At 45.7% G+C, this 21,877-nt stretch overlaps 1 protein-coding gene and 1 long non-coding RNA gene across 13 annotated transcripts; both read right to left on the reverse strand.

Annotated features, from left to right (window-relative positions):
• Positions 1-385: 385 nt before the first annotated feature.
• Positions 386-2,587, reverse strand: LOC149911954 (uncharacterized). Its single transcript, XM_090132950.1, has one exon. It carries the CDS (start codon positions 2,190-2,192, stop codon positions 717-719), a length of 1,476 nt encoding a protein of 491 aa, XP_089989076.1. The 5' UTR covers positions 2,193-2,587; the 3' UTR covers positions 386-716.
• Positions 2,588-3,361: 774 nt separating this feature from the next.
• LOC149911955 (uncharacterized) lies at positions 3,362-21,676 on the reverse strand. 12 transcript variants are annotated; one of them, XR_016462658.1, is made up of 4 exons: positions 21,203-21,676; positions 16,683-18,194; positions 8,772-8,866; positions 3,362-7,987 (listed from the first exon to the last, which is right to left on the reverse strand). It is a non-coding gene; the product is annotated as an uncharacterized LOC149911955 (long non-coding RNA). The 12 variants fall into 12 exon arrangements; XR_016462660.1 differs by having other exon boundaries at positions 16,683-18,197; XR_016462668.1 differs by lacking the exon at positions 21,203-21,676 and having other exon boundaries at positions 16,683-16,982; positions 17,077-19,891.
• Positions 21,677-21,877: the final 201 nt, after the last annotated feature.

Here is a 21,877-nt window from a genome sequence, read left to right on the forward strand (position 1 = left end):
TTTATTCTTCTCAGGGTCCGAAGAGTATTTTCCATTTGTACACTGCATCCACATGGCCAGTGCGTGATACAGAGGCCAAATGGAACATCTGCTTGCAGAATAAACTATCAAGGTTAACTCTCTTAGCGTGTGCCTTTGTCTCAGGTGCTTCATGATCATATTTTAAATTCCCAAATAGTGGGATGAAAGAGAGTTAATCATTCTATAATATAAGGTCATCCCTTTGCTTGGGATTCCTTTCCAGGTTTTGTCTTAGCACTACTAATACATTAAAATAGCTATCTCCATAGATTTCAGCATTAGTAACATTAAATCCTGTTAATTCACATTCAATCTATTACTAAAAAAAAAAAAAAAAGTTAAAAAATAAAAATAAAAACCACACAACAAAGGTTACTACTCTGCTATTTGCAATACAACAAGTTACAAAGCAAAACCAAATAATAAGAAGCACATAATCCCAATCACTATGAGTTCATGGTCGTTTCAAGCCTGGTTTCAGTCTTTCTCATCATTTCACATCCTGACACCGTTCTTTTTGTGGGTTCCGTGAGCTGCAATGGGAGTACGCACAACCATTTCCCCTTTTTCCTTTTGTGCAAGCAAGACAGTAGTGGACAGTTTGTTAAGTAAGCATGGCGTGACGATTGTGTCGTTTAATATCAGTCCGAGATATTTCCAGGGGGACGTATGCTGGATCTTTTCCGGTGCTATCACTAGTCCTTTGCTGCCAGTGTTTCATGCAGGAGTGTCATCTGTTGCTCAGCGTGTGTGGACTTCTGACGCTCGCAAAGGTGCAAGAGCTGCCATTCCTGTGGCTGACTAGCTTGTGCCTGGGCTTTTAATCCCTCACCCAGATCTGCGATTGCCTTCACTAATAATGCTTGTGGACCACTAGGTATATTTGATATTCGCTGTAGTGCTTCTTCTATTGTCCATCCACTACTCAATGTGTTTAAAACTCCCTGAGTTGTAGAATTGCAGTTTTGTAATGCACATTGTTTTAACATAGCTCCCTTCATGTATTCAGGTACCCCTGCAGCCTCTATAGCTGTCGCTACCCCAACAATAAAGCTCCCGAAATCCTCACTCCTTCCTTGCTGGATTCCCATGTATGAGGGGAGTCCACCTGGTGCTTTAATTCTGGACATGGCATGCCTAGCCAATCGCATAGATTCCCTCAATTTGTCTGGACCTAAGAGGGCTTGAGTCTCCGTCCTCACGTATGGTCCCAGCCCTAATAGTTCATCAAGTGTTACCCCATGCAGCGGATCTCCTGGCTGCCTCTGAAACATCACACTCTGCTGGCACAGATCATGCCAGTGAGCATTAAACAGCAATAACTGATGCTGAGTAAATATCAACTTTGCTACTCCCCTTATGTCTGCTTGTAGCAAAATTTGTGAACCCCAGATAAAATCCAACATTTGCTTCACCGGCTCACCCGTGACTCCACACTGGCTAACTGTAGCCCTCAGCTGTGACAATAATTTCCAATCTAATGCTGATATGGTTGCCTGCATTCCTCCTGCAGCCAAAGGAGTATAGGTTACAGGGCACGCCAATTCCTGCACCGCCGCCGTGCCTTCACCATCCCCCTGCTCCATGCATGCTTTTGCTATGCTCGCCCACGCCTCTCTGCGCTCTCTTGTGATTGCCTCCGCCAGGGCACTTTCTGCCCCAGGGACCGGCTCATCGCCTTGCTTTTCTAGGGCAGTTGCTGAAGGGGTTAATGGTTCCACAAGTGGCGCAGTTGGAACAGTCATTGGCTCCGAGCCCGCGGCTGGAGCATTTACAGGCTCTGAGCCCGTAGCCCGTTCAGCTGGGATTGTGCTTACGGCAGGAGGAACTGCTGGCGGCCAATTCCAGTAACCCTCATTTTGCTGGTGTGCCCCCACAGCTTGTTGAGCTGCCCTTTTCTCAGCCTGACTCTGAAGCAATTCATTATGAACTGCCTTCCATAATTTCCCCAGTTTCCTTGTCACTTTATCGTCCTCTATCGTAGCCTCCCACAACACATCTCCAAACTTCCGCCACTCACTCAGCTCATGAACTGAATAAGGGTTAACAAGCAAACCCCAGCTCTGACCATAGGCCAATAATCCAGGGAGCTCTTTATTAAGATCTATTCCTTTTATCCCACGCTCTTCTAAAAAGCGAGTAAATAATTGATAAGCTGCTTCCCTTTCCATACCTAAGTTTCAGCGCTGTTGCAGCCTTGCAAGGTCCGGCAGCCCGTATCGGTCAGGTCTCACAGAGTGTCCTGAGGCGCGGCACCTCTTCTTTCTCGGAGTGCTTTTGCCGTCCCCGCTGCTTAGGGACCCGAACTTCCTACGCCGCTTGTCTGGTTCTATCCAACGGGTTATCACGTCAGGGTCACCATTTGGCGGAGCTCGGCGGGAGACAAACACACGACCACAGAATTGATCAGAAAGTCTCAACTTTAATCAGAAGGTTGCGTGCATTTATGTTGGCGCTAATGAAGCTCATACACATTGCAAAGCCCGAGCTCCTGATAGGCTCTTCAGCCTACGGCTGAACACATCAAAGGCAAGGCTAAGTCATGGAAAACAACAAAGAGAAGGCCGCGTCAGGGGCCGGGCCCAAAGAGAAGGCCGCGTCAGGGGCCGGGCCCAAAGAGAAGGCCGCGTCAGGGGCCGGGCCCAAAGAGAAGGCCGCGTCAGGGGCCGGGCCCAAAGAGAAGGCCGCGTCAGGGGCCGGGCCCAAAGAGAAGGCCGCGTCAGGGGCCGGGCCCAAAGAGAAGGCCGCGTCAGGGGCCGGGCCCAAAGAGAAGGCCGCGTCAGGGGCCGGGCCCAAAGAGAAGGCCGCGTCAGGGGCCGGGCCCAAAGAGAAGGCCGCGTCAGGGGCCGGGCCCAAAGAGAAGGCCGCGTCAGGGGCCGGGCCCAAAGAGAAGGCCGCGTCAGGGGCCGGGCCCAAAGAGAAGGCCGCGTCAGGGGCCGGGCCCAAAGAGAAGGCCGCGTCAGGGGCCGGGCCCAAAGAGAAGGCCGCGTCAGGGGCCGGGCCCAAAGAGAAGGCCGCGTCAGGGGCCGGGCCCAAAGAGAAGGCCGCGTCAGGGGCCGGGCCCAAAGAGAAGGCCGCGTCAGGGGCCGGGCCCAAAGAGAAGGCCGCGTCAGGGGCCGGGCCCAAAGAGAAGGCCGCGTCAGGGGCCGGGCCCAAAGAGAAGGCCGCGTCAGGGGCCGGGCCCAAAGAGAAGGCCGCGTCAGGGGCCGGGCCCAAAGAGAAGGCCGCGTCAGGGGCCGGGCCCAAAGAGAAGGCCGCGTCAGGGGCCGGGCCCAAAGAGAAGGCCGCGTCAGGGGCCGGGCCCAAAGAGAAGGCCGCGTCAGGGGCCGGGCCCAAAGAGAAGGCCGCGTCAGGGGCCGGGCCCAAAGAGAAGGCCGCGTCAGGGAATGCCAAAACAGCACAAGACTGAAGAAAAGGCCTCAGGGAATGCCAAAACAGCACAAGACTGATGAGACCATTACATAGAACGCCAAAACGGAGGGCAAGGCCCAAGAAAACACCGCCAGGAACGCCAAAACGGAGGGCAAGGCCCAAGAAAACACCGCCAGGAACGCCAAAACGGAGGGCAGGGCCCAAGAGAAAAATGCAGGGAACGCCAAAATGGAGGGCAGGGCCCAAAAGAACGCCACCACAGACACCAAAACAGAGACCAAAGAGAATGCTGCAAGAAATAATCAGGCAAAGAGGAGAGGCAAGGGGAACGCAGAAAGAAGACAACAGACAGCCTGTAAGGCACACTGAAATGCAGAAATGAACTCCGGGTACTCTACCTTGTGTCTTACTAAGTAATGGGTAAACATTGCCCTTACCTCTTGGGCAGATTATTACCGTCAGCAAAGTTGGCTTCTGGGGCATCACAGGAAATGTAGATTTCTGTTCCTGGCTGTTCTCATGAAGAGCCACAGATCGCTCTGTGCAGTTGTTATGGCGCTCAGGAGTGCCACAGCTCTCCGCTGCCACCTGTTGGACACAATACAGTAATTAAGGCACTGCTCCACATATGTGGGGGCTGCACCCTGTGCACACTGCTCTAATGATGTCACAAAGGAGCATTAGGGATATAATTAATGCTATTTGTTGGCTTGAATTGTTAAGCTAACTATGACTTCTTTTCTGCACTACAATTAGGATGAAGGTTACTTTGACAGAAAACAAGGGGTGTTATTTTTATTGCTGCATTTCGGGTTAGAGACATTTTTTACATCAGGCTAAGGGTTAGGGTGACAGACACATTGCAGGTAAATGTAATTATCGTTAGAGCTCTCAGTAAGCTAGGGGTTCAGGTCAAGATTACAATTAACACTGCCTCCCAGCCAATCCCAGAGAGCCAAAGGCAAAGGCGAGCCAAACTCCCAGGACAAGCAAAGGGAAATCCAAGGTAAAGGCAAAGCAAACAGCTAAGGCTAAGGGAAGGGCAAAAACAAGGAAAACAGACAACAAAAAGCTATGGTGAGGGCAATGAGAGTGCAGCAGGGAAGGCCAACAGCAAAGGCCGAGAGAACACAGCAAGAAACACCAAAACAGAAGGCCAAGAGAACATGGCAAGAAATGCCTATGCAAGAGCTAAGAGAACATGGCAAGAAATGCCAAAACAGGAGGCCGAGAGGACATGGCAGGGAACGCCAGAACAAGCGGCCAAAGAGAACATGGCAAAGAAAGCCAATACAGAAGGTCAAGAGAAGGTGGCTGGGTAGGCCAAAACAGGAGGCCAAGGAGAATGCCACAGGGAAGGGAACGCCAAAACAGGACGCCCAGGAGGACATCACTGGGAACGCCCGGGCAAGGGCTATGAGATGGCAGGAAATGCCGAGGACAACGGGCAAGAGAACATGGCAAGAAATACCAAAACAGAAGGCTAAGAGAACACAGCAGTAAATGCCTAGGCAAGGGCTAAGAGAACATGGCAGGAAGTGCCAAAACAGGAAGCCAAGAGGATGTAGCAGGGAACGCCAGAACAAGTGGCCAGAGAGAACATGGCAAAAAAAGCCCATGCACAAGGCCAAGAAAAGGTGGCTGGGTAGGCCAAAACAGGAGGCCAAGGAGAATGCCACAGGGAACGCCAAAACAGGACACCGAGGAGGATGTCACAGGGAACGCCCAGGCAATGGCTGTGAGATGGCAGGAAATGCTGAGGACAACAGCCAAGATAACATGGCAAGAAATGCCAAAACACGAGGCCAAGAGAACATGGCAAGAAACACCAAAACCAAACACTGAAGAGAATGCAGCAAAGAAAGCCAAGTACAATGGCCAAGACAATGGGGCACAGAACACCAAAACAAGACAGCAAGAAAATGCAGTAGAGAATGTCTAGGGTAAAGAGAAGGAGAACACTGCAGTGAAAGGCCAGAGACAAATAGAATGTGGGAAGGACAGGCAGCCTTTGGGGTACCCTAAAATGCAATAAAGAGCTCCGGGAGTGCTACGTTGTGCCACGCTACATAATGGGTAAACATTGGTGTGCGTACGCTGCCCTTACCTGCTGGGCAGACAATTACCAGTCAGCAAAGTGGGATTCTGGGGCATTCCAGGAAATCCAGCTTTCCGTTCCTAGCTCTTCTCATGAAGATCCACACATCACTCCATGCAGTCGTTACAGCACCTGGGAGAACCACAGCTCCCAGTAATGCTGCACAGTAATGAAAGCACTACCCTGCATACATTGGGGGGCTGCATTCTGTGCATGATGCTGCTCACCAGCAGCACTGTAGCTGAGAACAACGCACAAGGAAAAGGCTCAAATACCCAACAACACTTTTGCTTCCATCTTCTCTGATAACTGCTCATTATACCCAGCCCTCACCTTTGGCTGTGCAGGTGGAGATTGAGAAAGCAATGCCACCCCCACCAACAACCTCCCTGCCCCACACTGTGAGTCAAGATAGGGTTTGGGATCACCTGAGGAACCTGAACATCCAGGAGTCTATGGGTCCCAATGAGATGCATCCCAGAGTCACGAGGGTATTCGCTGATGCAGTCAACAAGCCATTCTCAATGGTATTTGAGAAGTTGTGGCAGTCAAGTGAAATCCCTGGTGAGTAGAAAAAAGGCAACAGCACACCTGTTATTACGGATAAAAAGGATGACCCTAGGAACTACCAACATGTCAGTCTCACCTCCGTGCTGTGAATGATCGCAGAACAGATCCTCCTGGAAGTGACTCTAAAGCACATGTTCCAGTGCATCACCACCCTGAGTGAAAAACTTCCTCCTAATATCCAACCTAAACTTCTCCTGTCTTAGTTTAAAACCACTCCCCCTTGTCCTATCATGATCCACCCTCATAAACAGCTGTTTCCCCTCCTGTTTATCCACTCCCTCAAGTACTGGAAGGCCACAATGAGGTCTCTCCAGAGCCTTCTCTTCTCCAGTCTAAACAAGCCCAGTTCCCTCAACCTTTCCTAATAGGAGAGGTGCTCCAGGACTCTGATCATCTTAGTGCCCTCCTCTGGACCCGCTCTGAGAGTTCCAAGTCCTTCCTGTGCTGGGGGCTCCAGGCCCGGACGCAGTTAAGCAGATGGTGCCTCACGAGAGCCGAGTAGAGGAGGAAAAAAAAATACAAACAACCTCCCTCTCTCTGCTGGCCGTTCTTCTTTTAATGCAGCCCAGGATATAGTTGTCTTTCCAGGATGCAAGTGCACACTGCTAGCTCACGTCCAGCTTCTTATCCACTGGGATCCACAAGTCCTTCTCTGCAGGGCTGCTCTCAAGGGGTTCTTTGCCAAGTTTGTATAAACATCCAGGATTGCCTCTTCATCAGTGACATTGACAGTGAGGGTCAAGTGCACCCTAATGACACCAAGCTGTGGGGTGCAGTGACACACCAGAGGGACGGGACACCATCCAGAGGGACCTCAACAGGCTGAGTAGTGGGCACTCAGCAATGTACCTTCCCAGCCCAGAAAGCCAACTGTATGCTGGGTTCCATCCAAAGATGCGTTGTCAGTAGGTGAAGGGAGATGATCCTGCCCCTCTGCTCTACGCTGGTGAGGCCTCGCCTGGAGTGCTGTGTCTGGATTTGGATGGCTGCAGTGTAGGACACAGGCATAGAGCTGTTGGAGTACATCCAGAGAATGGCCACAAATATGAACTGAGGGGTGGAATGCCTTTCCTATAAAGAGAGAAAATTGGGGCTGTTCAGCCTGGAGAATTGAAGGCTCTGAGGTGACCTGGTAACAGCCTTTCAATACCTAAAGGGAAGAATGAGAAAAAATTTAAGTTAGATATCAAGAAAATCTTGTGAGGGTGGTGACACAGTGGAACAGGTTACCCAGACACATGATGGATGCCCTGTCCCTTCCAAGGTGAGGCTGGGACAGGCTCTGGGCAACCTGATCTAGCTGTGAATGTTCCTGTTTATTGTGTGGCAGTTGGACTAGATCATTACAGATGGTACCAAGTACTCCAGCTGGGATAATCTGCATGCGTCACAGAGCCTCTCTGGACCAGTCCCAGTATTCAGCAGACCAGGGACCTCACTTCATCACACTGTTGGGAACCAGAGCTGTAGAGCTATTGAATGGGGGACAGGAGATGGAAGGAAGAGGGATGGGGGTTTGGGTGTCATAGAGATTAGGAAACTAATAGGATCTCCAGACAATTAGGATGGAGATATCTGGGGTGATGCTGAGTACATTGGTCCAGAAGAGGATAATCCTTGGCCTTCTATAAAGATGAAGTCAGATCTGCTGTTCAAACAGAAAGGACTGTAGGATTCCAAGGTGATCAGTCACGATGTGCTCTGAGAACAATGCCTTGGGATCCATTACCATTGACAAATTTGTAAGGGAGATATGGGAGAGAACTAGACAAAATAGGAACAGAATACTTGTTACCACTATGCTCGAGTGGTGCAGACCATATTACGCTCAGTGAGGATGAAGCAGATGGCCACTATGTTCTGGGAGTGTTCTTCATGTCCTGGTCGAAGCACCTCACTCTATCATCAGCCGTGTAGTGCAGCAGGCTGGGAGAATAGACCCCATGGAGAAAAGTGAGCCACCTGCAACCCATTTGATCCCTAAGTGAGCTTCCCACAGCTATCAGAAACCTGCCTGCATACAAGCTAGTGCACAAACACGGGGCTTGGAATTCTCTGTTACCTGCCCAGTAGATCTCAGAGTGCTTACACCCCTGATGAGACAAACTCCAGCAATCCCTAAACCCCATCAAGCTAAAAAAAAAAAAAAGAGATCAGCTGATTTATTACATGTAAGGGCGCACAGAATGCCCTTAAACAACTCTGTAGGTTTCGAACAGTGCATGACACTCTTAACTACAGTCATGAAATGGGATGATGGAGGTGCACACAAACCATGTTTGGAGCCCCAGGTTGGAGATCATGCTGTAAGAACCATGAAATGGTGAACAGAGGTGGAACCAGAAGATAACAAGCTCAAAGATTTGCTTAGAAGACCTGGAGAATGAAGAACCTCTTTATGGAAAAGGATGTTAGCTCTGGGCATTCCCACAACAGCAATGCTCAGTCAGCTAACCAGCATTATCCTGAGGCTGATAGAAGCATTCCAGAAATGAGGGAGCAATGAAAAAAAGAAACATGTCAGTCCTTCAATCACCATATCAGAGAAAGGGAGATAACACCTTCATCTCCCTTAGAGAAGAAAAAAGGGCATCATGATGACAAACATGCAAATACAGCTGCTCTAATCCAGTTTGGGATCCCCCCAAAAAGGTGGAGCTCACAGCCCTGAAATAAAGAAAGAATTACATGCCCCGTTCCAAATACTCACCCCACTCTCCAAGGGAAGCTGCCACCAGGATGCTGCACCTATGGCCACCAGCCCTTAAATGTAGTCAGGATACCCCAGAAGGGGATATCACAGCCCTGAAATAAAAAAAAAGAATAAAAGTTATCCCATTCCAAGGATGAACACTCAGCCCACACTGCCAAGGAAGCAGTCTCCAGGTAGAGATGCTGCCCTTGTGGCTTCCACCCCTTAAATGTGGTCAGGATACTAAAAAAAAAAAAAAAAAAAAAAAAAAAAAAAAAAAAAGAGAGAGAGAGAGATTACAGCCCTGAAATAAATAAACCACTTACCCCCTTCCCAAGGACCAACACTTGCCCATGCTCCACAGGAGACAGTCTACAGAGATAAATGCTGCCCTTACAGGTGCCAGCACTTAAATGTGGTCAGGATGCCCCAAAAACAGGAAAAATCACAGCCCTAAAATAAGAAGGAATCACTCACCCTTTCTCAAGGACCAGACCTCGCCCCATACTCCCAAGGAGGCAGTCTCTGAAGACAGATACCACCTTTAAGGCTGCTACAGCCCTTAAGTGGGGTCAAGATCTACCAAAAAAGGAGAGATTGCAACCCTGAAATAAAGAATCAATCATTCTGTTCTAAGGGTTCACTCTATGCTCTAAAGGAAACATTCTCCAGGTACAGTAGCTGCTCATTCTGATGCCAGACTTTAAATGTGATCAGGAGCCCCCCAGAAAAGGAGATTACAATCTAGCAATAAAGAAGGAACCAATTACCCCATTCCAAACACACTCACCCCACACCCCAAAGGAAGAAGTCTCCATAGAGAAGTACTGCCCTTATGGTCTCCAGCCCTTGAAAGTGGTCAGGAACCCCAAAAAAGGGAAAGATTGAAGCAAGAGCCAACGTAACAACAACAAGCAGCAAGAGCCAACGTAACAACAACAAGCAGCAAGAGCCAACGTAACAACAACAAGCAGCAAGAGCCAACGTAACAACAACAAGCAGCAAGAGCCAACGTAACAACAACAAGCAGCAAGAGCCAACGTAACAACAACAAGCAGCAAGAGCCAACGTAACAACAACAAGCAGCAAGAGCCAACGTAACAACAACAAGCAGCAAGAGCCAACGTAACAACAACAAGCAGCAAGAGCCAACGTAACAACAACAAGCAGCAAGAGCCAACGTAACAACAACAAGCAGCAAGAGCCAACGTAACAACAACAAGCAGCAAGAGCCAACGTAACAACAACAAGCAGCAAGAGCCAACGTAACAACAACAAGCAGCAAGAGCCAACGTAACAACAACAAGCAGCAAGAGCCAACGTAACAACAACAAGCAGCAAGAGCCAACGTAACAACAACAAGCAGCAAGAGCCAACGTAACAACAACAAGCAGCAAGAGCCAACGTAACAACAACAAGCAGCAAGAGCCAACGTAACAACAACAAGCAGCAAGAGCCAACGTAACAACAACAAGCAGCAAGAGCCAACGTAACAACAACAAGCAGCAAGAGCCAACGTAACAACAACAAGCAGCAAGAGCCAACGTAACAACAACAAGCAGCAAGAGCCAATAATCACCATTTTCCAAAGGTCTGCACTCACTCCCAAGGAGGCAACCCCCAGGTAGGGATGCTGCCCTTACTGTTCCCAGCCCTTAAATGTGGTCAGGGAGGGGGTGGAGCCAAGGTCAGCCCTATCCGCTCCCATAGGTGAATTGCTTCCACCTGTGCTCACAGGGCTGGCTACACCCCTCACCACGTGCTCAATCACTGCTTCTGACTGTAACCTAACAGTTCCTATAAGGCCTGAAGCAAAAAAAAAAAGACAAATAACAAGCAGGCGATTGGATCTGCCTGTCCGGCAAGGGGAGTGTTATCAGTGGATGAGCAACAATGGCACACATATTTTGATTCAAGTCTGTCCTCAAAGGCAATTGGTAAAATTGCCTGACTTTCTAAAATTGGTGACTCTGCGGGTGACACTGGGGTGACATAGAGCTGACATTGGGCTGGGATGATGTGGGGGGGTGATGCTGGGGGGTGATGTTGGACTATCACAGGGGGGGACATCAGGGAGTGATGTTGGAGTGATATTGTTGGGGGGAATGTAGTGGAGACCCTAAGTTGTGGCTTGAAACAATGATTGAGAAGGGACAAACCAGAGGAGCTCAGGTTCATGAAACGCACCTGAGTGATGGAAGGGGTGGATCCTGGCTCCACCCTCCTCCCAGGCCTTATTTAAGTGTTGGCAGTGGGAATGAGAGGCTTTTGCTAGAGGTCCCTGCTTGCTTGAGACCTTCTAAAGTTAAGCAGATTTTGTTCCTTGTTTTTGTGTTCACAGCTGCTGTGTTTGAGCAAGTCCTCACTTATTGCAACCTATTAATGCTATTGTTGTTGCATTTTCCACCACATTGCAGTATTACAGGCGGTAATTACTGGTGGGGGTGATGTTGGGGTTTTTTTTTGAGTAGCATTGTTGGAGTGAAGCTGGGAGGTTACACTGAGATAAGACTAGGATGCTGCTGGAGTTTCACTAGGGGGTAACATCAGGGAGTGATATTGGGGTTACATTGTTGGGGTGACACTGATGGGGGCACACTGGTGTGATACTGGGGTGAAACTGGGTCGAGGTTGTGCAGTGATGCTGTAGGGTGATGTTGGAGTTTCTCTGGGGGATGAGATGAAGGAGTGATGTTGTTGGGGGGGTGATATTATTGAGGTGATGCTGGAAGGGAAGTGATGTTGGGGTATCACTGAGGGAGGAATCAGGAAATGACGTTGGGGTGACAAGGAAGAGACATTGGGTGGTGACGTTGGGCTATCGCTTGGGGTAACATCAAGGAATGATATTGTTGGGGTGATGTTACTAGGAAGGATATTGGGCTATCCCTATCTTAAGGGGGTTTCAACAGGGAGTGACGCTGCGGTGATGTTTGGAAATGACACTGGGGAGTCCTGGTGGGGTGTGGCTGGGATTGACATCAGGAAGTGGATCTGGGAGGTGACACTGGAGTGAAATTGGGGTGATACAGGGGTGCTATTAGGGGGTGACACTGGGGGCGATGTTGGGTTATCACTGGAGGAAGTGATGTTGGGTTGATGTCGGGGAATGAAGTTGTGGGTTGATGTTGGGGTATTACTAGGGTTTAACATCAAGGAGTGATGTTTTGGGGGGAACGTGGGGGTGACACTGGGGTGATGTTAAGTGTGACATTGGGGGAGACATTACTGGGGTGAAATTGTTGGGGTGACACTGGGTTTATTTTGGGGAGTGACACTGAGAGGTAATGAGTATGACTGGGGGTGACATCAGGGGGTGATGCTGGGGGAACATTGTTGGGGTGATACAAGGAATGACACTGGGGTGGCACTGCTGTGACAGTGGGGTGATATTAGGGAGTAATGTTGGGGGGATGAGGTTGGGTTATTGCTGGGGGGGTTCAACAGGGGGGTGACACTGGGGTGATGTTGTAGTATTACTGGGGGCTGACATTGGGGATACTGGAGAATGATTCTGGTGTGTCATTCTAGTGACAAGGGTGATGTTGGGGCTTTTCTGGAGGGAGTGACATCAGGGAGTGAATGCTGGGTGGTGATACTGTTGGGGATCTAAAGGCCCCTGACTGAAGAATGATCCTGGAATTGAATAAGGTATTTTGGCAGTTTTAACAGAGTTGATATTTGTGGCTGTGGCTGCAAATGTTTTGTGGAGAGAGCTGTCCTTGGTATTTGGTCTTGTTCTTGCAAAGACTTGTTTTGCAAGTTGATGTTCCACTTCGGCTCTGTATCACACGCTGACCGCATGGGTACAGCATGCAAGTGGAACAAACCCTACAGACCCTGGGGAGAATGAAAGCGGGAGAAAGCACGGAAGTGCACTTTGAAGTGGGGGATGCCGTGCTGGTGCTGCCAATCGAATCTACCGCTGGCATGTTCCTTCTCTCTCCTCTTCGGTGGCTTGCCATCTCTCAAGGGTCAGATAGTAATAGCACACTTGCTTAGGGAGATTCTGCTTCCCACTTAATGGAATTATCTAACATTTCAGAGAGCGACACTGGAGGAAGTGACACTGTGGTTGCAGTGAAGTGATGTTGGGATATCAATAGGGTTGACATCAGCAAGTAGCACTGGGGTGACACCATTGGGGTGATGTTGGAGTACCACTGGGATTTAACATGAATGACTGATGCTGGGGTGAGAGCGTTGGGGTATGACAATGTTGGAGTGACACTGAGGGTTGATACTGTGGTGATGTTGGGGGCTGACACTGTTGGGTTGATGCTGGTGGGTGATGTTGGGATGATAGGGGGATGATATTAAGGAATAACGCTGGGGGAGTTATTCTGGAGCATCCTTGGGGGGTGACATCAGGGGGTGTTGGGGGCTGATGTTTGGGGTGAAATAGGTAGGGCTTGGGAGTAGAGTTTGGGGGAAAATAGTAAGGATTTGGGGCTGATACTTGGGATGAAATAATGAGGTTTTGGGAGCTCAATTTGGGGTGAATTAGCAAGGACTTGAACCTGGAGTTTGGTCTGAAATACTGATGGTTTGGGGCTGGAGTATGAGGTGAAATAGGCTTTGGAGCCTATTTGGATGGCAGTTTTCAATGTAAAAAACATGTTCTTTACAGTTTCCTTGCAGGAAGAGGATAAAGAAACTGCTTTTACACAGGAGGGGATACGATATACCTTCAGCAGACTCCCACTGTTGTTCAAGCCACCTCACTGAACTTTGACAGAAAGTTTCACTGCCTTAGAATGTGAAATTGTATCCGTGTGTAGATATTTTAATTGCAGGCACATACCCTGGAAAGGTGGGGGAAGTGGCAGCAGCACTAGATGACTCAGAAATTGAGATTCCACCCGCAAACTGTCAGGGACTAAGAAAAGAAGTAAAATTTTAAGGCAGCAAAGACCAGCAAAATTGTGCAGACTTGACTGAACCAAAGTGAAGATATGTGAACTAGTGTGAACAGAAGTGAAGCCATGCAAAATTTTACAAAACCACGTGAACTTCATGGAACCTCAGTGAAGACCAGTGATCCTGAAAAGTCTTCAGTGAACCAGGGCGGACTTCTGCAAAGCCCAGTGAAGACCCACAAACCTGTACAAAAATACCATGAATCCGCACAGACAATACAAGTACACCAAGTGAAAACCCACAAAATTGGGCATCCTTTGGTTTATTTGGGTTTGGAATTCTGGCAATGCAACCCAACTGGATAAGTCCCTTGTAGACTGGTAGTATTTTCTTCACAAATAATGAAATCTGAATCAGTAGGACATTGTTCATGCCCTATTACCTGACTCTTACCTTCTCCTCCCCTGGTTTCTCATTGCCTGAGTACTTCAGGTTCACAAAAGACGAAAATGAAACAACAAAAAAAAGAAAATAGGGGAAAAAAAAAAGAAAAAAGGGAAAAGGAAAGAGTAAAAGAAAGATGTAGAAAAAGAAATAGAAAAAGAATAATAAGAGGAAATAGAAAATGAAATAATTAGAATTATAAAAAGAAAAATTATTAGAAAAAGAAAAAAGAAGAATTAAATTAGAACGGGAATAGGAAAAAGACAAAATAATTGGAATTAGGAAAATAAATAGAAAACGAATTGGAAATAAACTAGAAGAAGAATTGGGAAAGGCTGTGGAAAAAGAACTGGAATTAGGAAAAAAAGAACTGGAATTAGAATTACAAAAAGAAAAAGGAAAAGAAAACTAATTAGGGAAAAAAGCATTAGAAAAGGATAACAATTAAGAATTAGAAAAAGATAAAAAGTAAAAGAATGAAAAAGAATTAGAGTAAGAAATAGAAAAAAAAAAAAACAAGAAAAGGGGAAAGAATGAATTCTAATTATAAAAATTATTAGAATTAGAAACAGAAAAAGAAAATAATTAGAATTAGAAAACGAAAGAGAAAAATAATTAGAAAAAGAAAAATGAAGAAGAATTAGGATTAGAATTGGAAAAAGAAAAAACTGGAAAAAGAATTGGGAAATGAGAAAAAATTAGAAAAAAATATTAGAAAAAGAATTGGAAAAAGAACTAGAATTAGAAAATGAAAAAAGAGTGAAAAAATAAAATACCATTAGAAAATGAGTGAGAAAAAGTCTAGAAAAAGATAAAAATAGAACATGAAAAATAAAAGAATAAGAAAAAAGAAAAGAATTAGAAAAAATAGAATTAGAAAAACAAGAATATGGAAAAGAAAATGAAAAGAAAAGGAATTGGACAAAAAAGAACTGAGAAAATAAATGGAAAACAAAATAGATGAAGAATTGGAAACAGAACTGGAAATGGAATCAAAACTGAAAAAAGAATTGGAAAATGAAAAAGAAGAGAAAGGAAACAAAAGCACTAGAGCAAGAGAAAGAATATGAAAAGAAAAGGAATTAGAAAAAGAAAAACCAATGGATAAAGAAAAAGAATTAGAATGATAATTGGAAAAGGAAAAAACTGCAAAAACTAAAAATGCAAAAAGAAAAACCTGGAAACAAAAATAATTAGAAAAAGATTGAGAAAAATAAAATGAATTAGAAAAAGGAAAAATATAAAGAAAAAAATAGAAAAATATCAAGAATTACAATGAGAAGTAGAAAAAGATTTAGAATCAGAAAAAGAAAAGAAACTGATTCAGAAAAAGGACAGAAAAAATCGAAAACGAATTAAAAAGAAGAATCAGAAAAGAATTAGAAAATGTAAAAGAAAAAAACTGAAATAGAAAAAATGAAAAGGATGTGGATTGGGGAAAAGATTTGGAATGGGGAAAAGAAAAAGAACTACAATTAGAAAAAGAGTTGGAGTTAGAAAAAAAAACGAAATAGAAAAAAAGAAAAAAAGACTTGGAAAAAGAATTAGAAAAAGAAAAAAACAAGAGTAGAATAAGAATTAGAAAAAGAATTAGAGAAATAATTAGAAAAGGAAAAAAGAAAATGAAACAAGTATTAGAAAAAACAGAAAGTATTATAAAAAGAAAACGAAGAATTAAAGTTAGAATGAGAAGTGGAAAAAGGAAACGAAAAGGAATTGGAAAACAATGAAAAAAAGGAAAATTAAAAAAAAAATTAGACAAATAATTAGAATTAGACAAAGAAATAGGAAAAAAAAAATGGAAAATTATCCAGAAAAAGAGAACACAAGAACTACAATTAGAAAAAGAACTGGGATTCAAAAAAGAAAAAAAGGAAATAGAAAAAGGAAAAAGACTTGCAACAGGAAAAAGAAATAGGAAAAGAATTAGAAAAAGAAAGAGGAAAAGAATTAGAAAAAAAATAGAAAAACAAAATAGATTAGAAACAGGAAAGAAAAAACAGATTTAGAAAGAGAAAAAGAGAGATTTAGAAAAAGGAATGGAAAAATAATTGGTAAAGGAAAAAGAAATTGAATGAGAATTGGAATGGGAATTGTAATATGATGAAGAAAAAAATATGGAAAGTAATATGACAAAGAAAAGGAACATAATGAAGAAAAAGAGAAAGAAACAATTGGAAACGGAAACAGAATTGGAAACAGAATTAGCAAAAGAAAGAATTAGAGGAGTAGAAAAAGAATTCAAAACAAAAAAGAATTGGAAAAAGACTTTTAAAATAAATTAGAAAGAAAAATAAAAGGAAGTAGAAAAGGATATAAAAGAATTAGAAAATGAAAAGGAGAAAAAAGAAAAAGGTAAAAAGGAAAAGAAAGGGAAAAAACAGATTAGAAAATTATTCAGAAACAGCAATGAAAAAAATAAAAGGAACTGGAAAAGGAATCGGAGAAAAGGAAAGCATTACAATTAGAAAGTGAATTAGAAAATGAAAATAAATTAGAAAAAGGGGGGGAAATAAAAAAAAAAGAAACAAAAGAGAACTGGAAAGGGAACTGAAAAAGAAGAAGTTAACTCTAGAAACCCCAAGTCATACATGGCCCTCACTGGAAGCCTGTTTTGGAGCCTACCTCTTCTTTTTGCATCTCACTTGGTCAAAGCAGAGCAGTCAGCATTTGGGTCGCTGTAGCTCCAATGAGGCACAGATTGACAACATGAAACACTAGAAAAGAGAAACAAGAAACATTGCATAATGGCAAGAAATGATATTGAACCCAAAAAGAAAAGAACAAACCCGTGTTTGGTAGGAGTGACAGAAGCCGCAGACATCCCATTGGTAATTGGGAGCCTAAGCCAGCTACTGTGGACGTGGTGAGTGTTGGTCAAGCTAGAGTTGAACTCCATCAGGGTACGTTTGGACTTTGTGAGCCCTAGAAGACAAGAGAGAGAAGGAACGTGCAGGCGGCGGATGTGAGAGGCAGTGCCAGTGGAGCATCCCTTCAAGGGACACTTCTCCTGTCTCACCCAGGACAGCTTCTCTCCTGTTTTTTTTTCTTCTCAGGGTCTGCATGCTTTGTTTTGTTGGCACACCGCATCTGCCTGGCCAGAGCGAGATATGGAGACCAAGAGGAACACTTGCTTGTAAGTATATGGTGGGGAAGATGGTGTAAAATAAGAACATCTGGTGAACACAAAGTGAGCACAAGGGACAACCAATGCCATGAATATAGGACCTCTACAAGCATGGGAGTGGCCTCAGGGGTCAACATAGCTAGTCGGACAAAATAAGGAGTGCATCTTGGCACCCATCTATGGCTCTGGTTTCCTGCTGTAACCACCAAGAGCCTCAGTACCGTCCTCGCACGGCTCAGAGGGCCACAGTTCTCCAATGCCACCTGTTGAACACAAGACAAGATTTTCTAATAAGGATGAAGGAATCACCCCTTTCCAAGCATGTGGGCATGTCTAACACTGCAACCCAAAAAGATCAGGAAGGGCAATAGCATCTGGAGTCTCCAGTCCTGGAAGGAGAAAAGAAACCTCCACACGAGATACTAAACAACACGGGTTAGTAAGACTTAGGTGTCATTCTAGAAACCACAAGTCATACACAGCACTCACCCGAAGCCTGTTTTGGAGCCTACCTCTTCTTTTTGCATCTCACTTGGTCAGTGCATAGTAGTCTGTGTTTGGGTCATTGTAGCTCCAATGAGGCGACAATTAACAGCATGGAAAACAAAGGAAAGGAAGAGAAACACTCCATAATGGCAAGAAATGATACTGAACCCAAAAAGAAAAGAACAAACCCATGCTATTTGGGAGAGACAGAAGAGCTATTAGTACTGACAAACAACACAAGATGGGAGCAGAAACAACGACATAAAATACTCACGTTATTAGTTCTAATGCAGAAACAACATTCCATTCCTACATAAGTACACAAACACTGTGTAACTGCACAAAATGACCATGACCACTTTTGAGGAGCATGCTGCTCCATGAGAGCTCATGCAGTGGGAGAATGAGGAATGCCTGAATCCAGGTCCATGATCTCTTTTGGTACCATGTGGGGTAGCTTCTGGAGACTGCAGGACTCTGGCATGACAAGCAGCCCACAGGCAGGAACAGGAGAGCATCAAGATCTGCTAGCGAGAAAGAAAAGGAAATCCCTGAATCTTCTTTCTCCACAAGCATTTGGGATTCTTTCTTCTTTGCAGGAAAAAAAACCCAACTCCATTGTGATTCAGTCCCAGCACAATTATTAGGTATATGATATGTACCAAAGCATTGCATATTGTTAGGACAAAAGCTGTGGCATAGTTAGAGGATCACAAGTAAAATTAACTAGATGTCACCAAGATTAAAATTCTCTTTGAAATTTGTATGCATTGTCCCAAATCACCTTTCAAAATTCAGTGGGTAAAGCATTTCTTTTACCTTCCACAACTTAGAGCTAGGGAGACATTATTTGAATTATGGCAAGTGCATCTACAATTAACTGGTGGACTTTTTATATTAGTTCTTTCCCACTGAGATAATACACTACATAATAACTGCTGATTTGTTCCCAGTGCTGATAGGGAAAACTGCAGGGGTGTAGCAATGCACAAGATCACTTGTTAATCTGACACCCTAGTTTTATTCTTTATCCTGCATCTCTCCGGAGTTGGGGGCAATCGGCCAGTGCTATCCTGGCCCTATTCATTTCCTGAATGCATTTAATCACTGTGTTTAACCATGGTTGAAAGGGTTAAGCCTCTGTTAGAATTAGAATTCAGTCCCATATGCCCAGTACGGCCAATATGGGCATGGCTCCATGAGCAGCCAGTGACTGTGATAAGGTCATCATAAGCAATTACAAAAATTAATCTGAAGAAGATTCCTGTCCAAAACAGTGACTAATGATACCATGGGGATCCCAGAGAAAGGAACAGAGCGAGAAGGGAACATGTGAGGCACAGAAATAGGATCAGCATTCATTAGCATTTGGAAAACAAGAGAGAACTTCCCGGTTCCAAAGGAACCAAGGTTAGAGGAAGCATAACTGGAAAAAACAAAACAAACATAAAACTTCCTGGTCCCAAGTGAACCAAAGTTAGAAGGTAGGTGAAATCCAGATAGCTAATTTTGTACATTTCCTCCTGATCATCTTGAGCCTTTCAGATGTATTTGTTAAGAGTCTCCCTGAGGGTTAAAGGGACAGGACCAGGGTGGGGCAAATCAATCAACACTAGTTGTCCTGGGGAGTAATCATCCCAATAATCAGCTCTTTGAGTAAGGGACCACGGGGCACAGTGGTTGCCAGTGGTGGTCCCCAGTAACCCTCTGATTCCTTTTCAATCAACAGGATCTCATCTCCCGCTGTTAGTGGCACTTTCCACACATACTGATTTCCTAGGTGTGTAACCAAAAACATTCCTTTATTTGGCTAGTTCTGTAGCAGAATAGGGAGACCTCCTCGATACGAACATCAGAATACCCACTTTCAGTCTCTTCATATGCATGCCCAGTTTCTATCGGAAGGCAGAGAAGGATCACCAGGTTTTCTGATTTGTCTTTGTAACCAATTCCTGCAAGGACTGAATAATTTGGGTTTCTGCCGTGTGCTGTTCATTGTGGATCTCTACGGCAGCAGTAAGAGCAGCTCCTGAAACTGCACAAGTGATTGATTTTCCCTTTTCCTCCACCATACGAGTTTGCTTGTGGAGGGAATCTATATGATCCACAACTCCCTCTAAGTTGGGCCAATTATTCTGTGCCCAATTCATCTCCGTGGGGGAGAATTTGGCACCGTGCTTTTCTAAGAGGTCAAGGAGTGGATTCCTGCCCTCATTCCTTTTTTTTTTTTTTTAATTTGCTTTTTTTTTTTTTTTTTTTTTTTTGTTAATGATCATGCCTCAAAATGAGGAGCAATCTCTTTGGGGGGGACAAATACATACTATCAAAGTCCCAACAATTTACTCCTTACACCCCCAAAGTGTACACACATTCTCTCTTCTACCAATAGGGCACTTGCTGCTACCACCTGGACACATTCAGGCCAACCTCGAGATACAGGGTCTAGTACCTTGGACAAGTATGCAATAGGCTTTCTCTAAGATATTTATAAGCATTGTTGGAAATAGCCAAATAATTTTCCAGGACAGTATCTCTGATCGTTATATCTATCTTTATTCCCAACTGCAATGGCGGGCCTCCTGCAAGCAGGAGAGCGCAGAGAAAACAGTGTTACGTCTTTTATCCCCTACTGCCCGACCCTTATCTCTTTCTCCCCGGCTCCTCACTGGCTGAGTACTGCAGGTTCACACTCTTTCGCGACACTTCACTAATTGTACGAATACCAAGAAAGCACAAATCCTTACCACCCAACCACAAATATCTTAGTTGATCAATTGCCTTCTAACAACTGCTTTCTTAACAAACATCTGGTCGTAAGTTTTGGATGTCTGCTTTACAACATAAACATAACCTCTTAACTGCTTCATTACCCCCTAGCATTTGTGCCGTTTGCACTGGGTCAATGTTCAGGTCATCCGTCTGTCCTTGCTTAGAGATAAGCTTGGAAGGAGGACAGAGGGCAGTATCTTGGAGCCTGCCTACGGCATCCTAACGTTCCCACAGAGTGGGACAGTTCTGCTTTGTGTAAAGGCCCCGACTCCTTGAGAGTTTGTTCAATGGACTCCACTTCTGCTGGCCTAATGAACAACCTTACAGTACGTTTCCCAGGTCAGAATACTATACCCACATTGTTTAGAACATTTAAAGTCTGTTGCAGCTTTGGGAGAAAGAATTGGTCACGTAATTCGGTAACTATGTCTCTAAAATATGTCACTAATACGTATATGGTAATCTTACTTTTCACATCAGCTATTTCTAAGGACATGCTACAGCTTCATTCTTTAGATTAATTGCCCTTTTAAATATCCAATGCAGAAACACCACTTTCACTTTCCACAGCATTTACCAGAACCACAGAACGGCAGGGGGGCTGAAAAGGACCACAACGATCATCCAGCTCCCCAGAACCCCCACACCCCCTCGCAGCCGCCTACAGCCTCGGATCTCGCTAGATCCCCCCCGTCGCCTCCCTGCAGCTTCCTGGAGCCCCGCACGGCCCCCCTCCCCGTCCCGGGACCGTTCTCCCGCACACCTCCGGCACAGCTGTCCTCAGCACTCGCTCCCGTCGCGCCGCGGCTTCCCTCTCGGTGCTGCCCGGACAGCTCCGGCTGCCGCCGCGCTGTCCTGCGGGGCGGCCCAGGCGGCAGGAGCGGCGCTCTGCGAGGAGAGCCGCGCCTCCGACAGCCGGCTCCCAACGCTCGCTCCCGCGCACGGCGGCTCGGCCAACGGCAGCCGGCGGAGCTACCGCGGACCAAGGAGACCGCGGGGGCGGGGCGGCGCCGCCGCTGCCCAATCAGAGGCAGGGGGCGGGGCAAGGGAGATGCTGCTCAAGGTGAGCTCCTCCTGCCGCAGCGTGATGACGACAGGTCTGCACGGCCAGCTCCTAGGTCGGGAGCCAGGAATGGACACGGCAGGAGGAGAGAGGCGTTAGGGAGCAGCCGAGGCTTCGAAATGCATCAAAAAGCCCTGAAAAGCATCACAAAGCCACAGCCAGGAAGCTCGGGATTATCATGAGCAGCATCCAGGATGCTAAACATCATTTGCTACCATATCAGATGGTAGCTGAGCTCTCGCTGCAGACGTCCCAAAGCCAGACAGAACGGGAACAAACCCAGAGCTCTGCTGTGTGCACCCCACAGCCATCGCGTTGCAAGCTGGGGTGCCTTGCTCTTCGTTGCATTCATCCCAGTCTCTGTGAATGAAGACT

The sequence above is a fragment of the Phasianus colchicus genome, unplaced genomic scaffold (genome assembly GCF_987193195.1).
Source record: "Phasianus colchicus unplaced genomic scaffold, bPhaCol1.hap1.1 HAP1_SCAFFOLD_49, whole genome shotgun sequence".
In the NCBI taxonomy this organism is placed as follows: domain Eukaryota; kingdom Metazoa; phylum Chordata; class Aves; order Galliformes; family Phasianidae; genus Phasianus; species Phasianus colchicus.

Coding starts and splice junctions, on each gene's coding strand:
- LOC149911954 (XM_090132950.1), bottom strand. CDS start 2,192: ATGGAAAGGGAAGCAGCTTATCAATTATTTACTCGCTTTTTAGAAGAG.